This window comes from Takifugu flavidus, chromosome 5, assembly GCF_003711565.1.
Source record: "Takifugu flavidus isolate HTHZ2018 chromosome 5, ASM371156v2, whole genome shotgun sequence".
NCBI lineage: Eukaryota > Metazoa > Chordata > Actinopteri > Tetraodontiformes > Tetraodontidae > Takifugu > Takifugu flavidus.
In genome coordinates this window covers 16,426,236-16,443,428 of record NC_079524.1, presented here as the reverse complement: position 1 = coordinate 16,443,428, position 17,193 = coordinate 16,426,236, and the positions used below count along the sequence as shown (strand labels likewise).

Here is a 17,193-nt window from a genome sequence, read left to right as displayed (position 1 = left end):
TTGCTGCAGCACGGAGGGCGGATGGTAGCGCATATGATGTCACAGCAGTGCTCCAGTGATTCTGACAGTGGTTCCGAGGCTCTCGCTCAGTCAGAGAACCGTCAATTCTCTCTCTCCCTCTCTCTTTCTGTGTGTGTGTGTGTGTGTTCCTGCTCAAAGAAGCATATGCCATCCTGCCTCCACCTCCCCTGGTGCACTGGTCTGTCTTCTGGTGTCGCCACCATGATTTGATGCTGTGCCGGGATGCACAAACCTTCTGGCTACCTGCCATTCTGGTGGTCTATCTGAGCAGCTTCTGTAGAAGGATGGCGGGTGTGTGTGTGTGTGTGTGTGTGTGTGTGTATGTGGGGGCGGGGTTCACCTGAAAAGCTGGTTTATTTAAAAAGGTTGTTTTGCTAAATTCCTCCTGCTGTTTGACTCTTTTCCACAGGTTATCTGGGAAATTGATTCACAAACGTTACTGTTTTATACCCCAGAGGTTTTTCCAGAAGTGGAAGCTGTGGTAAATATGTGTTCTCTTTATTTTAGTGGTATATTATCCCTGTTTATCAGCTGTGACATTGTCCTGAGTTTGGTTTATGCACTATATATGACACAGATGTGTGTCCTTAGCTAGAACATGTACAGTATTTTCATCAGTTGAAGTTGTAAATAGACACAACCTAAAAAATAAGGGAACACATCCTTATAGAGCAGTGTAGGGAATATTTGCATGGTTAAATATGTATGAATATATATTGCATTCCCACTTGAGAAAAAAGGTTCTGTGTTTTAAAGATTGATTCAGTCAACCCGGCGGATCTTTGTAAACTTTCCGATTTCTGTGTTCCTACAAGGCAGAATTACATAACAGATGCAGAGATGCGCACACACACAGCCAGGCCCCCTACTTACAATGTTGGGCCCAAAATAGCCAGGCTAATACAAAGCTCGGGTTATTTTCCAATAGAATGGTGTGTGGAGGAGAGCAGGATAAAGAGATGCTAGGAGTTGCTGCGCTGCGCTGTGTTTTTGGGGCTGTTTAAGACTCAGGAACCTTTTTAAACACTCATCTGCATAGACTTTCAACAAAAATTGGTCCCTGTAGAACTCACATCCTTTCCAGCACAAAGGAAATATGTACAGTAGATTGAATCTGATTCTGGAGGGGAAAAGCAACATCAACTCAGTGGGCCCAGCAGGAGGGAACACCAAGTCTTCCCTTAATTCCTAAATCTCTAATCTCTAATTTAATACACACAATCCTCTCTGATGCTCCGGTGGTCCACATGAGGAACTTACTGTGCGCGTATGGATGAAGCCAACATAAGTATCTGGATGCAGATTTGTTTTCTTGGATCAGACAAGATTTGTTCATCTTGCCCCGAATGCAGCAGAACGCCGATTGCCCTCAGATGGAGGAAGTGATGCTGCACAGAGATAAACCAACATTTGAACGGGCTCTTGCTCTCCCAAATTAGCATGTTTGATTTGGCCCGGAAAGCAAACGCACAAGAACACTTTTATCTTCTCCAAGTGAACATTCATGAACAAAATCATGCACAAGCCAACTGGGAATGTTTCCACAGAAGCCACAGTGAGTAAGAAACTGGTCTCGCGGGGAATGACGTCATGCCGACGACTCCTCCATGGTGACCAGACAAATTAACTGCAGAAAGACGGAGTGAAGGTGGAAATTGCCTGTGAGCCCTCAGCCATCCGCGGAGGTGGAACCATCCAACTCCAACAGCTGATAATATCCAGTTAACATATGGTTTACCATAATGAAGCCCACCCCCCCACACCTTATCCCTGCAGCCTCATGCCAGTTCATGTAGGTCAAAACAAGCACAGATATTACTCCTCTGTCCTGTTCTGGAGAGCCACACTAAGACGTCCCATGGCGAGCCTTAATTAAACCTTTCTTTCACAGCACCTCCCTCATCCCTCACTTTTCAGTTGCTTTCCCTTTTCTGAAAGTGGGGGGTGAATTATTTATGTGACGTTACATAAACAGGATCTGTTGTGTCATGGCAGGAACAAACCTCTGGTTTAATACAAACACTGATTTGGGGGGTTTTCATAATGGACGACTGTCATCGGGGCCTGGCTAGTCAAGACAAACAACAAATCTTCTGTGCTCCAGTTCAGAAGAATCAATGAGGTCCTTCTAAATATGGACCGCTCTCTCTCGCTCCCTCTCCTTCCCGCAGCAGCACAATGTAAAAGCAGTACTGACTTGCACCACTTGTGTGGGGATGTAGGCCTCAATAGAATGGCCACAATAGCAGCTCTTTATAAATAAAAGGAGGATAAATTGAGTAGGTGTTGGTTTGGAGGAAGAGGTATCTTGACCAAGAATGGCTCAAGATACAGATTCTAGACCTGGATCAGTTGGGTGACCTCTGACCTCTTCTCAATGTGTGAACAAGTATGTGATTACAGCATAAAGAGTGTGTTCTGTGAAGTTTTATCTATGAGAGGGAATATTTAGAGCCTCTTTTTAACCAGGTAAAAGCTCATGCAGATTAAGAATCTCTTCCACAAGAGCGACCTGGATTTGATCCTGATGTTTCTGTATTTCCTGCTTGTCAAGCTAATGCCTGTGGACATTTAATGTATGTATAGTTAAGCTTCCCAGCTGCACCTGTGCTTGCAGGCTGTTGAAATGGGTCAGATCTAGAAATACCCAGGCTCAGAGACAAAGTCCTCAGTGGTCCTCTTTTGTCTTCTGTGTGTTTGTAACAGTGTAGAAAACTACTGTAGGTACCTTTGTGGTCTGATGTGGTCTGCAGTGTTACACACAGTGGATATGAATGATTACACTCGCATGAGTGTGATGTAAAATACTTATATCTTCTTGTAGTATTAGATTATCTATCTATCTATCTATCTATCTATCTATCTATCTATCTATCTATCTATCTATCTATCTATCTATCTATCTATCTATCTATCTATCTATCTATCTGACGTCACAGGTTGGCGCCCCTTGTGGCCACAAGTAAAATCGTCACCGTACAACAATAATAATAATAATACTAGTAATAATAATAATAGTCACCCATTACACCTTAGTGTAAAAAGAGGCAAAAGCATAAATTAAGTCTGTCAATAAAAGTCAAAATCTGACATTGAGCGACTTTATTATGTTGTTCTGAATTGTTGTTAGTTTAACACATTTAAGGTGTCTGTTTTGCAATATAGGATATATAGGATATTTGTAATATTCAGGTTTGAGAAACCGGCCTGATAACATCAGTGCTCTTTAAACCTGACAATGACACAAAATAAGCAAAATGAACTGCGAAACCCTCAGGTCTAAAGTATAGAAGATGAGCAGGTAGGATCAGAGGGATCAAATCAGCATTTAAATGTTGAAGAACGGGCTCAACAGTGATTCTGCAGTGAGGAAAATATTACATTTTGTTAAAATGTATTATATTTATACTCCAACAAAGGCAATTAAGTTTGGCACATATTATATTACTGAGCCAATAATGACACATAAGGAAACAAATTTGATTGTAGACTTTACTGAACATGTGCATGTTTTTATAACATTTTCACATCATATAGCTACATTGCATATAACATCACATTTGTCTTTACATTTAATTGAATCATCTAATGCAACAATATATTTATAGATAACAAAACCTCATCTCTGATTTTTGCACTTACATTTATGATGTACACTTTTAAACGTGGCAAGCATCAACCAACAAACGTTTCACCTTTGTCACATCGAATACACACTGAATTTAGAAAGGATGGAACTACCAGAGGAAGTAAAGTACATTCACAGATTATCACAACAAATGACGTAAGAAAACAATATCGGCATCGATAACTTTGCATTGCACTGCTCATCCCGTCAATAGTTGCCATGGATGTATGTGACCTTTAAATTCCACCATCCCTGCGAACAGTATTGGCTCATCGTCACGAATGACATTCTTAGTGCTGACACCGAGTCAAGGTTCCGCCGCCCTGATTATATTTTTTTGGAACTTTTATGAATGAATTAAAAAAAAAGGACACATTTAATATCAAGCGTAAATAGCAGCAGGAGATAAATGCCACAACTCTGCATCACCCACAGCACATTAATTTGGTATTTTACATAACATTCACGCGTTTATGCACCATTGAGCACAAGGGGTCACTGTGGCTACACGCACGGACTGAAACACACAGGCAGCTGAGAGGAACTGCAGGAAAGTCGAGTTCTGTCTGACTCCAGGCTGTTGGGTTTCCCTCCAAACAACGATTCTGCCACCTTTTCTTGACATTCCGGTGGCACTTCCACTCCGCTCTCAGTGGCTGATTTGCCAAACCGAACGCCAAGGAGTGAGGGAGCACGACAGCCATAGCATATCGGGCCTTTATAGCTCCGTCTTGCACGTTCTAGAACCGTTAAAAACTCAGCCACGGTTCTGAAACCGATTCACGTGAGTTCAAAAGAAAAAAAATCACAACGTACAGACTTGCAGCCTGAGTCCAAGGCAGACGAAATCAACCTGAAAAGAGGCTTTTCCCACTGTATTCAAGTATAATTTTGCAATATATTCTGTGCACAAGTGCAGTTGTGAAAATCAACATTCTATGTGACTACAGTGCATGCTCGACCCTCGTCACTAGTACAAACACACAACAGTGTAATGGAAGACCCTTACACACATACAAGCCTCCCAATCAAATGGAAATCCCTGAGACAGCTCCATTTGATCTGACATTCTTGTCTGTGTAAGACTTGCTTTGAAAGTTGCTTCTTATTTATTTATTTTAATCTAATTGGAGAAAGAAAAGACGGTAAAGAAAGTGGCAGCAGTAGCATGTACAACACCGAACAGGTCACTCTACACACTAGTTTAGCTACTCGCACCAGTGTCGGGGGGCTTGAAAATGCAACCACGGCCTCGTGTGCACATGCAGGAAAGTTGTGACGAGGGGGGGGGGGGGGTCATCGGTGTGAATGGAAAAAAGATCAGCGACACGCTGGACATTCTGAGTTCGGGACTGAATAAACCCGTTCTTGGTCACGGTGATGAAACCTAGGAAGGTATTCTCACTATTATTATTGCAATATTATTGAAACATGGTCCCCAAATGTCCTTCCAGGTGGAAAGTTTAGGGTTAATTTAGGAATAATAACAACTGCTTCACTCAGAACTTCTAGAACGGTACTGGTGTTATTACTGATCACGTGGTTTCCAACACACACTATTGATTTTACAAATCCCAGGACGCAAAAAAATCAATCGTGGCAGAATCGAATCTTTTTTTTTAACAGTCTGATTCCAGCAATACGTTTCCTCGATGCTGTACAGTCCCTGTACAAAGAATGTAATAATCATGCTTTTATTTTGATAGTACACATATGAAGTGGATGTCCTGAACCCCGTAATAACATTGCTGATGCAAACGCGGCGCCTGTGCACGAGTTTCCTGTTTTTAGGGGCCAGTCTGAACTTTACTGTTCAATTAAAAACAACTATTTTCCGGCACAACGGAGGGTCATGTTTTTTTCTTTAGAACATTTAAACGCTTCTCACGATGATTTTACACACTAAAGTTTCACCAACAAACAAGTAGGATTTCTTTTTCCTGTGTATGACTACATGCATATGCACCTCTGTGAGGTGTTGTTCTGTGTCACATGTAATAGGAGGAAGGAATGCTGGAGAGGACAGCGCCTACATTTACTGGGTGTCGTTTACTACGATTTATTTTTCTTACTTAGGCAGTGGGTTTAAAGTTCGTCGATGGTCACACAAGTCAGACTTGGTCCTGGTGGGTCTCTCTGTCAGTGGAGGAGGAATGGGTACGTTTCAGTCTGAGAAGAGACTGGCGAAAGATTTGCGTAGGTTACGGATGGTTTCAGCCTTCACCTCGTCCTGGCTAAGGCTGGCTCGCGGCGTTGGGGTTTCTGGAATGTTGAAGGTATTGGTAAGAGACTGGGATTTGCTATAAAGAGAGAGAGATGGCAATAGACGAGAGGAAGAGGCGATTAAAGTCATGCAGCAAACCCATGAAATGACAAGATTGGAAGACAGGACAGAGAGGGGGGAAAACGATGAAGAGCGTTCCTTTTCGACAGTCATTCAATATTATTTTATCATTTCTCATTTAATATGATAAGAATATTGAATGGCCTTTTTTGGATGCACAGTGGATGCATGTTTAATCAAGGAAATGGTGAGAAACTTAATCACGGAATCCAAATTCAGGCGTCATTTTTCCTCGAAAACCCACCGAACGCAGGAAAAATCAGCCATTTCTCAGCTGGTAAAATTCTGATTATCTCTTGCATGGAAGTGCTTCTGCATCTGACCGTGTGACGGTAACTCGACCAAACGATTACTTCATTACTCATCTACTGATGATTCAACCTTTAATTCCGAAGCTCCGGGGACTATCAGTGAAATCCATGGGTTACAAAGCTTTCGGAAAGCTGCTAATCATGTCGTTAGCTGCTATCGTACCGCACGCGCTTGGCACAAAACATCACCACGTCCAGGTTGACCTGAAATGTGCTGTTTTGTGAAGCTGCTGCCGAAAAGTTGAGAATGAAAGCTTCAGTCATGCATTAATCATGACATGCGTATCTCAGTGCGAGCGTAACGGGGGAACTCCTGCTCAGGGCTGCTCTACACCACTGTCTCATCCGGCTCTAATTACTCACTTTAGTTGAGGAGTGCTGCCCACTGCTGGGTTGTCCTGACTGGGCTTCTGTGGGGGCTTGGGCTTTTGCTGCAACGGGGGTCGTCCCCCTGGACCCCCCTGGCCTTGAGCAGCAGGTTGGGGCTGCTGGGTGGTGGGGCGAGCCCTCTGTTGCTGCGACCCACTCTGGGACTGCTGCCTGCTAGGCTGGGCAGGCCTGTCCTGCTGTTGGCCTGCTGCTTTATGACTCGGCCCTTTCTGCTGCTGCTGGGACACAGACTGTTGTCTCTGATTCTGAGGCAAACCTTGACCAGAAGAAGGTCTCTGGCCTTGAGGAGCTCCCTGACCCGGCGGCCGCGTCTGAGCAGCTCCTTGGCTAGCTTTAGCCGAGCCGCCGTCGCTAGCAGCGGAGCTGGCAGGAGACTGCGGAGCCTGCGCAGGAGGTTGGCCCTGAGGCTGTGGACGCTGCTGAGATGGTGGGTTTTGCTGAGGACCACCTAGAGAAGAAAGGAAGCTGTCGCAATCAATGACTCACCAAGACAAAGATCATTTTGAAACATTGAGACAGGGTGTTACCCTGAGGTGAAGGGCGCTGCTGAGGGGTGACAGACTGAGGGGACCCTGCCTTCTACAGGACACAGAGGAGGCAAAAGGCAGAAAACCAATATTTATCAGTAAGTAAGTGAGAAATAAATGAGAAAATCCCTTCCGGGGCACAGAGATTAGCTCAACAGACAGATAATCACTGGGTTTCTGTGGCGAGTTGGGCTTTAAACATTGTGACATTTGCCGTACGTTATGCAGCAGAGTCACAGCCCTTTCTCCCACACTCCTGTTTTGAGTACCTGCAGTGGTTGTCCTGACGTGGAGCGAACTGCGTGAGAGCTGGATATACGTGGAATAGTCTGGTTCATCTTAGCAATCACCAGGTCCGCTATCTGGACGCGGTCATCATCCTGCTGGTCTCCAATCAGCGGCATCGAGCAATCATCAACCTAAAAATAGACAAGCCAGGAGACGTTCTGTCTTCCTCTCACGACCAGAGACAGATTTGATTACGCTGCCCGCGAGTACCTCTATGATGTAGTCCCTGCCGTCTTTGCCGTGCAGCGCCTCCACAGCGCAAATATCCAGTCCTCCAAAGATGTCAGCGCACGCATCCACCCACATTCTGTACCTACAGCAAACAGTTATGAATAGCCAGAAGGACATTTCAGGATTTTCTGGTTGTAATTTCATCCGCATTTAGGAGGTCTTACTTATCAGACATGGCCACCTGCTCAAGCATGGATGATCCGGTGTTGGTTTTCCAGTTCCCAGAAATCGACGTTCTCCTATTCATTAATTAGAATTTGGAATGTAATATAGTATGATGTGATATAGTAGGTTTCACTTTTCTTTACTCACATGTAAGCTTTGTAATTGTCACCGATCTTCTGGATGCGCACGTCATACTTAGCGTCGATGAAGGGCTCGGACGTGGCGTAGGTCTTGGTGAGGGCCACGATGCTAGCAATATCTTGAAAATCATATTGATTGTCCACTTTAACCTTGAGAAGAAAAGAGAGAAAACGGATCACGCCGCTGCGTTGACAAGGAGACGCTCGGGGGCAACCTTGAGACGTCCTCACCTTTCCCATTCCTGAGTGAGCGTGGCCCATCTTCACCACAACGGGGAACCGAGGAGAGCTGATCTGCAACGGCAGCACCATCACACACTTGCTTCACTATATGGACCCTTCAGCAGCTTATAAAAACTGCAATATGATAATATATTATACAATATAATGTTGCAGGGTGCTTAGATAGAGCTGATACGTTAATTTATGCTTGGAGGGATGTTAAGATCGTCCCGCTGGATCCTAATTCATATAGCAGTGTTCCAGAAGTGGCTCTCGGCATTAGTGATAGTATCTGAATAGTTCATATTAATAATTTTGCAGGTGACGCGGCGTCTTCAGCGCAGAAATGGATTCATTTTCGAAGATGTGTATTAAAGAGAGTTGATTAATAGACGCCTCCGTTATTAACCCCCGGAGTCAAGCAAATAGAAGTCTTCCTAATGATTCATTTTCAGCTAAATAAAACCAAAGGGTCCCCCCTCCCCTCCGTCAGTCGTCATGGAAACACGATGCTGTGCCAGTGGACCGGCGTGAACACGGCCTGTACTCGCTGAACCAGTTCTTGTTCTGCGCATCATTTTCCTTTTTGCTCCTGCTCAGCACCGGCATGTGTGAAAGCACGCTCACTTTCAGTCCCACGCCGCTGCTCATGCGTTCTAGCATTTAGGCCGTTTGCGTATTTGCACATCTGCAAAGGCGCAGTTACGACTCTGATCTTCTGTATAATCTGAGACTGGAAAACGGTGCGATATTCTTCCAAATTTCAGCAGATTAGAAGGAGAAACACAAAATCAAAAATGACATGTGTCTCAACCTTGTCCTGTACCGTAGTTGATGGTATATTTTTACAATTGTTCCCCAAAGGCCAGATTGGAACGGGGAAAAAAATTCACCCCACCAGAAAATGTGGTTGATCTCAGCTGTTTTATGAACTATTGAGAGGAAACTAAACAAAGACGCTGGGGGGGGGGGGTCTCTGTGCCGAGAGGAGACGGAAAAATCTCACCATTTCCTTGTGGTTGGGATAATAAACCTGTTCGATCAGCGGGAACTCCTCTGGACCGAGTTGCTTCAAGAGTCTGGACATCTGAGCAAACTAAAGTAAAAGAATCAACCCTTTATTACAGGCTTCCTGTTGACATCTCTCATATTACATATCAATACTGGCAAAATGACCGAAATCTGTCACTGTTAAACTGGATTCTTGTGAAGAATGACAAGTAAAAATGCACGACTCAACCCTTTAACCAGTGGTAAATGAAAGGTTTATACTTTCCCTTTACTGACAGACACGTTTTAAAACCCCATTAATAAAATGGCGACAGTTTCAGGCCACAAAAATTCTAAGATGCACATTTATCTGGAACTGCAGGACACTTACCACCCACGGTTTGTCACAGAAGTTGTAAACAGAGTGCAGCGAGTTAACCGTTGGCAGGCCGGCGTACTGCAGCCCGATCACCATGTTGCGATGGTCTCCGTTCTTGTCCATGCTGAAGGCGTGCTGTCGGATCAACACAAAGTCTGGCTTGAAGGACCTGGAACGCAAGAGCACATTCAGAAAGTGATGGAATGGGATGGAAATGAGCACGCTTTATACTGTTGAGCTGCTGGCACCGGCTGGAATGAATGAAAACAGAATGAAAACCTATCTAAAGGTTATATCTAGTTTATTAAAGTCTACAACACTTGTAGCTGACAACAATCAAACCCCTGAATAGAAAAATGCCTGTCCATTATATGATGATATTCTTCTGCTATTTTTCAGTCTTTACCCCTTTATTCTTCCTTTTATTCTTTTTTTTGTTGAATATAAAATGAGGAAATTATAGACCAACTGCACCACCCGTACGTGTTATAAAACCACATAGATATCTATGAAATATATCTCTGTTAACCACCCGAGCCCCTCATTGACGTGACTTGTCCTCTGAAAGCTCCATAAAAAGTGACGCCTGCAGTGACTTATGAGATAAGGACTGGCTACCAGTTGGCATTTTTAGCTGCAGAAAATACATAATGACTAATATATTACAGCTGCCCATAAACCCGACACCTGTTAGGTTTAAGCGCAGCTACATACTCACTTATTAACTTTATGGCCGTTCCTGAAAGCGTCCACGGTCACGCTGTAGGCGCCCAGTGAATTGGCCACTAGGTTGATTTCAGAGAACTCGGCCTGAAAGGAAAATGTCACCAAAGATTGGGTGAAACACAAAACAGAGACGCAGTATGTTTGACATTAAGCTGACAGAATTCTGTTAGTTCTGTTTGAAGGGCCACAGTGGAAACGGATAGAAAATAAAATAGGAAGAGGGGAAAAGCCTCGGGCACAGACACGTCTCACAGGGATTATGCTAAAAATGTGCCGATAACTTCCATTAGCCAACCATGTTTGAGCCCGTGTGTGGCTGGTTTATGCTTGGTTATATCTTTTCTACCACCTTTGCATCATTTGGGTCCATTAGAGCAAAAGAACCAATAAGCTGGTTAAAGAGGTCCGGGCTCTTTTGAGTGGTCCAGCAAGACTTTGAGTTGGTCACTCAAAACGACTAACTAGTGGTAACGATCTAAAAATGTAGGGCACAGAGCGCCTTCCTTTCCAGGAATCATGGCCCAGTTACTCTAAATAATCCACATGAGCAGGTTGACATGGGAAATACACTGTTGTCCATTTAAAACAAGCAGCCACTTGGAGAGAGATCTGAGCTGCCTTCTTTTAATCGTGGTTGTTCATACTGTGACTTTTAGTCATTTAGCAGGCGCTTTTGTCCAAAGACGCAATCAAGCACCATGTAATTGAGACCTATGGAGGTCTGGAGGTGGCTCCACCATCGGGGAACGAGGTGTGAGTAGAGTCTGGATGCTGTGCCTGAGCAGACGGCTTTGCTAGATGTGTGGAACGCAGCAGACCTGGGCCAACATGGCCTGGACCTTGATCCAATCGTGTAAGAGGAAGCAGGTCCAGCTGGGACTCTGTAGACCAGCATGAGCGACATGAACTTAAAGAGGGAGCTACAGGTAGCCAATGGATGGCCCCGAAAACCAGGAGCTCTATTTTACCAAGGTTAACTTGCATCCATGCAGACATGAGGGGCAGTTTGAGATCTGCTTTAATACGCTCTCTCAATGGTCTTGGACAGGAACAGGAAATGGGATAGTTCCCCACTTGAGTCGGACTGACGCTTCTACGGAACGATGCTGGTGGAGAGGGAGGAGCGGCTCATCAGAGTGATTGCCGGGGTGATAGAGGGAGCTATTTCTGTGGTTAGGTGGAGTCCAGTGGGCATGTAGGCGTGCTGCCCTCTGGGGGAGCCAAGGGTGGCTGAACAGGGCGAGCGGTGGGAGAGAGAGAGTTTGCAGAGGTCGCGATGGAAGGTCAGTCGGCCTCATCCTGAACTGAATGGAAAAGTGGTCTCAGAGCTCAGAGGGGTAACTGGATGGGGGGTCTGTAGAGCAAGAATGAGAGCCAGGTTTGTGAGTGGGAGGAGAGGGGGTCCTTGAGGTTAAAGGACCTAATCAGGGACAGGAAGTGGGCTGAGCTGGGGTTGTCTAAGGAGATGTTGAATCCCCCAGGACAAGCTAGGGACCATATTTACATTTACATGGGGTCCATATTTTACTCACTGTGAAGAAATCATCAAAATCAACAACTGCACCTCCCCCACCGGCCCCACTGGCTCCTCATCCAACACCACATCCAATACTAGACCCCCCCACACACACCAAATTCCCCCCTGCATGCATTGTTTCATAGTTCCCATCCTCCATCTATGACTGTTGATCTGAGTTCACAGGTCAGGACCTTTGATCCTTTCTAAATGCTCTCCGTCACGTACCTGTTCCACCTTGATGTCATATTCACTGTGCACCTTTCTTCCTCTGAAGACCTTTACCCTGCACAGGAAATGGGCATTTTTAAATATTGATCAAGATGGATATTTCCCAGATACATTTAAAAAAGAAATCTTTAAAAAACACCCGATGTAACACTATTAGCAGCGGATCAGGACATGAGAAGATCTAATTACAGCAACTCACACCCACCTAAAGCACAGTTAGAAATGAATTATGGATATAAACCAGGGCTTGAACTAAACATCTCCTGCTTATTGTGACCCACCGAGGCTCCACGGAACTGAAGGGACTGCTGAATTTATTGATCTGGATGGAATCATTTCACGATTTCAAACATGCACTGTAGAGCACATATAGATAGATAGATAGATAGATAGATAGATAGATAGATAGATAGATAGATAGATAGATAGATAGATAGATAGATAGATAGATAGATAGATAGATAGATAGATAGATAGATAGATAGATAGGCTAGGATAGGTGGCTGGAGGATGGATGGAGGATGGATGGATGGATGGATGGATAGATAGATAGATAGATAGATAGATAGATAGTAGATAGATAGATAGATAGATAGATAGATAGATAGATAGATAAGCAGGACACTAGTCCACTGCAGGACACTAGTTTACTGCAGGACACTAGTCCACCGGAGGACACTAGTTTACTGCATGACACTAGTTTACTGCAGGACACTAGTCCACTGCATGACACTAGTCCACCGCAGGACACTAGTTTACTGCAGGACACTAGTCCACTGCAGGACACTAGTCCACCGCAGGACACTAGTTTACTGCAGGACACTAGTTTACTGCAGGACACTAGTCCACTGCAGGCACTAGTCCACTGCAGGACACTAGTCCACCGGAGGACACTAGTTTACTGCATGACACTAGTTTACTGCAGGACACTAGTCCACTGCATGACACTAGTCCACCGCAGGACACTAGTTTACTGCAGGACACTAGTCCACTGCAGGACACTAGTCCACCGCAGGACACTAGTTACTGCAGGACACTAGTCCACTGCAGGACACTAGTCCACTGCAGGACACTAGTTTACTGCAGGACACTAGTCCACTGCAGGACACTAGTCCACCGGAGGACACTAGTTTACTGCAGGACACTAGTTCCACTGCGACACTAGTCCACCGCAGGACACTAGTTTACTGCAGGACACTAGTCCACCGCAGGACACTAGTCCACTGCAGGACACTAGTCCACTGCAGGACACTAGTCCACCGCAGGACACTAGTTTACTGCAGGACACTAGTCCACTGCAGGACACTAGTCCCCTGCAGGACACTAGTTTACTGCAGGACACTAGTCCACTGCAGGACACTAGTCCACCACAGGACACTAGTTTACTGCAGGACACTAGTCCACCGCAGGACACTAGTTACTGCATGACATTAGTTTACTGCAGGACACTAGTCCACTGCAGGACACTAGTTTACTGCAGGACACTAGTCCACTGCAGGACACTAGTCCACCACAGGACACTAGTTTACTGCAGGACAGTAGTTTACTGCATGACACTAGTTTACCGCAGGACACTAGTCCACCGCAGGACACTAGTTTACTGCATGACACTAGCCCACTGCAGGACACTAGTCCACTGCAGGACACTAGTTTACTGCAGGACACTAGTCCACCGCAGGACACTAGTTTACTGCAGGACACTAGTCCACTGCAGGACATTACTACTGCATGACATTAGTTTACTGCAGGACACTAGTCCACTGCAGGACACTAGTCCACCACAGGACACTAGTTTACTGCAGGACACTAGTCCACCGCAGGACACTAGTTTACTGCATGACACTAGTCCACCACAGGACACTAGTTTACTGCAGGACACTAGTTTACTGCAGGACACTAGTTTACTGCATGACACTAGTCCACGCAGGACACTAGTTACTGCAGGACACTAGTCCACCACAGGACACTAGTTTACTGCAGGACACTAGTTTACTGCAGGACACCAGTTTACTGCATGACACTAGTCCACTGCATGACACTAGTCCACCGCAGGACACTAGTTTACTGCAGGACACTGGTCCACTGCAGGACACTAGTCCACCACAGGACACTAGTTTATGCAGGACACTAGTTTACTGCAGGACACTAGTTTACTGCATGACACTAGTTTACCGCAGGACACTAGTCCACTGCAGGACACTAGTTTACTGCATGACACTAGCCACCGCAGGACACTAGTCCACTGCAGGACACTAGTTTACTGCATGACGCTAGTCCACCGCAGGACACTAGTTTACTGCAGGACACTAGTCCACTGCAGGACACTAGTTTACTGCAGGACACTAGTCCACTGCAGGACACTCTGGCACGGCTCTGTCTAGACCAGCGCTTCTCAAATAGTGGGGCGCGCCCCCCTGGGGGGGCGCGGTGCGATGCCAGGGGGGGCGCGTGTGACCCCGGAGAACATGTTTTTTTTTTTTTTTTTGCCGTACTAGAATAAAGTGTAATTGCACATCCCGCGCGCACACACCACAGAGCAAGAGATAGGAAGTGCAGTGAACAAACCAACAAAAATACTTAACAGTGATGAAAAGAAAGGCGGAGAGAGACGGAGATAATGAGACAAACGAAAGTCTCCCGAAAGCTAAGACGAGGAAATGACGAAGCCTTTATAGCGCTTGGCTTCACTGCGACTACGGTGGGAGACGAGGAAAGACCGGTGTGTTTACTGTGTCTAAAAATGTTGGCAGGACAGCATGAAGCCAAATAAATGAAGGCGTCACTTAAAGACATTACACCCCAGTCACGCTGATCAGCCGCTTGAGTTTTTTTTGGCAAAAACGTGCCGAATATTGGCAAACAATCATCCCGCTTTGGTCTATATATTTCTTTTTTTTTGTTTTCTTTAATATTAATAAGGATACAATGCTATGCAGAGGTTGTTTTACTTATAAAAATTTCATAGACAAATGATACTAATTATAGTCACGGCCGGGGGGGGGGGGGGGGGGGGGCGCAAAATGTTTCTTCTCCTGGGGGGGGCGTCCCGTAGAGGGCCCGTCGTAACAGAAAATAATTGAGAAGCACTGGTCTAGACCGTGCGCGGCTCTCACCAGTCGGTCTGCTGGTCATCGATGACCAGCAGGATCTTGGCGTTGCTGGAGCCTCCAGCTCGGTCCGCCGCCTCGGACAGCGTGGCCGCAGCCGCAGCCGTCGTCTGTTTCACAGCATGGAGATGGAGGAGAAGAAGCTGGAGCCTCCACCTGCAGCAGGCTGCGGCTGGCTGCTCGGCGGGCGACCTCTCCCGGGCCCCGGCGACACTGCGGGGCTTTGCTGCGGTGGATCGGGCCGTTGGAGATCCGTCATGTAGCCATTGGGAAGGTTCGAGATGAAATTGCTGTCGGAGAGGCGTCGACGCAGATAGTTCATGATGGAAACCGGGCAGAACTAAGGGATCTCCGAATATCCTCCGGGTGGATGCGGCTCAACAGCTCGATGTTCAGCAAAATAGAATGACTAGGCTACTTTTTTCCATGTGCAATGTTGCCTGAAGAGAAACAATCCGTGAATCAACCGGGAGGACGATTTTCTGCAGCTTAATTAGCGACACACAGCACCGGAAACGCACAAATGTGGTTTCTCATTTGCACCAGTAGATGCGATTATAGAAGCATCTAGTGATGATCAGCAAGTGGCGCCTACCTGGGAGTGTATCACGCGCAGATCCGCCCCTCCGAGGTGATGATCTCTTTATTCTTGCCTCTTCAAACAAGTGTCCCCTGCTGTTTCCTGCGTCGGTGTCCAACCTGTCAAATCACAGCCACAAACCTTTTCCTCGTCCCTCCAGTCAAGTCCCAGTTAACACAGCCTGCCCTGCGTCACTCCCAGTCATCCAAGAGAGGCAGCCTGCCATCAGAATCAAGTCGACGGTGTAGGTTAACGCACGTCCGGGTTTCAAAATAAAAGCGTAACATTCATTGCCTGAATATTGCGTAATTAGGGTATCATTGTCGTTATAATACTTCCATTTTTAGGGAATATATATACTATATGTCGAGAAATATAGACTTTGTGGACATAGAAAGAGAGAGAGAGAGAGAGAAAATATACTCTTAATGTCACCACTTCCGGTTTCTAGCATGTGATTGTTACCTTGACGAATGCGGTGTCGTGTTTTTGGCTGTGTTGGGTTCGGTGCTGATGTGGTGGACATATCACTACTGCTGTGGCTGTCGTGGCGTGATGATGGGATGATGTTACATCTTGTGGTGAAAAACCTGCAGCCTGCAGAAGTTCACAAACGTTCAATTCGGGGGGTTAGCTTGCATTGGGGATATACAGTATTTATATATATATATTATATATATATATATTATATATATATATATTATATATATATATATATATAATATATATATATATATATATTGGCAGTGATAAATAAAATGGTTAAATCGTTAATAGTAAAATGAGGACTCACAATAATGTAAAAAAATAATGTAGAGGATAAAGGTAGGTGTGTATTTGTGGCGGAAGGGGTCTGATAACTATAATAACTATAACAATAACTTTTACTTTAACACCCTACAGCAAGTTTTCCAAACTCTTCCAAGCCAAGACCACCCAAACAGCATTAGGTTCTGGCTGGGGAGCCTCTGCGAACACACAAACAATACTGCAAAATATGTGAAAAAAATCCACTTAGTAGCAGTAGTAGTAGTGTAGTAGTAGTAGTAGTGTAGTTTCTTTCTTTTATTTACTGTTTACTGGTAAACATTTGTGCAGCTGTAAAGCCATAGTGAATATATGCAGATTTTAGTGCACCAGGAGTTTTGTGATGCTTAATTTCTTCACTATCTAGCGACATGCTGGTTTGAGGACCACAGCAGCTTGATAGCAGCTACAAACCAGTAGGTCATCACAGATTAGGACGTCAAGAGCGATGTTTTAACTGGCAGCTCCTTAGAAAGATGAGTCAGTGTCGTTACCTCGGTTACGTGACAGCTGGAGTCTGTCTGTCCGTCACGACGAAATATTGTTGCCAACCAAACCGTGTAAGCAGTATAAATAAAAAAGATGCAGAA

The 17,193-nt window shown here is 45.2% G+C and overlaps 1 protein-coding gene across 1 annotated transcript; it reads right to left on the bottom strand.

The window, feature by feature from the left end:
• Positions 1-3,499: 3,499 nt before the first annotated feature.
• On the bottom strand, positions 3,500-16,039 carry syn1 (synapsin I). The gene is given in 15 exon segments (XM_057032924.1): positions 3,500-5,949; positions 6,668-7,142; positions 7,222-7,273; positions 7,491-7,640; positions 7,720-7,822; positions 7,905-7,979; positions 8,053-8,195; positions 8,277-8,339; positions 9,274-9,363; positions 9,649-9,805; positions 10,355-10,446; positions 12,107-12,164; positions 15,223-15,343; positions 15,346-15,656; positions 15,812-16,039. Coding segments are annotated over 14 exon segments (1,908 nt in total). The 5' UTR covers positions 15,539-15,656; positions 15,812-16,039; the 3' UTR covers positions 3,500-5,813.
• Positions 16,040-17,193: the final 1,154 nt, after the last annotated feature.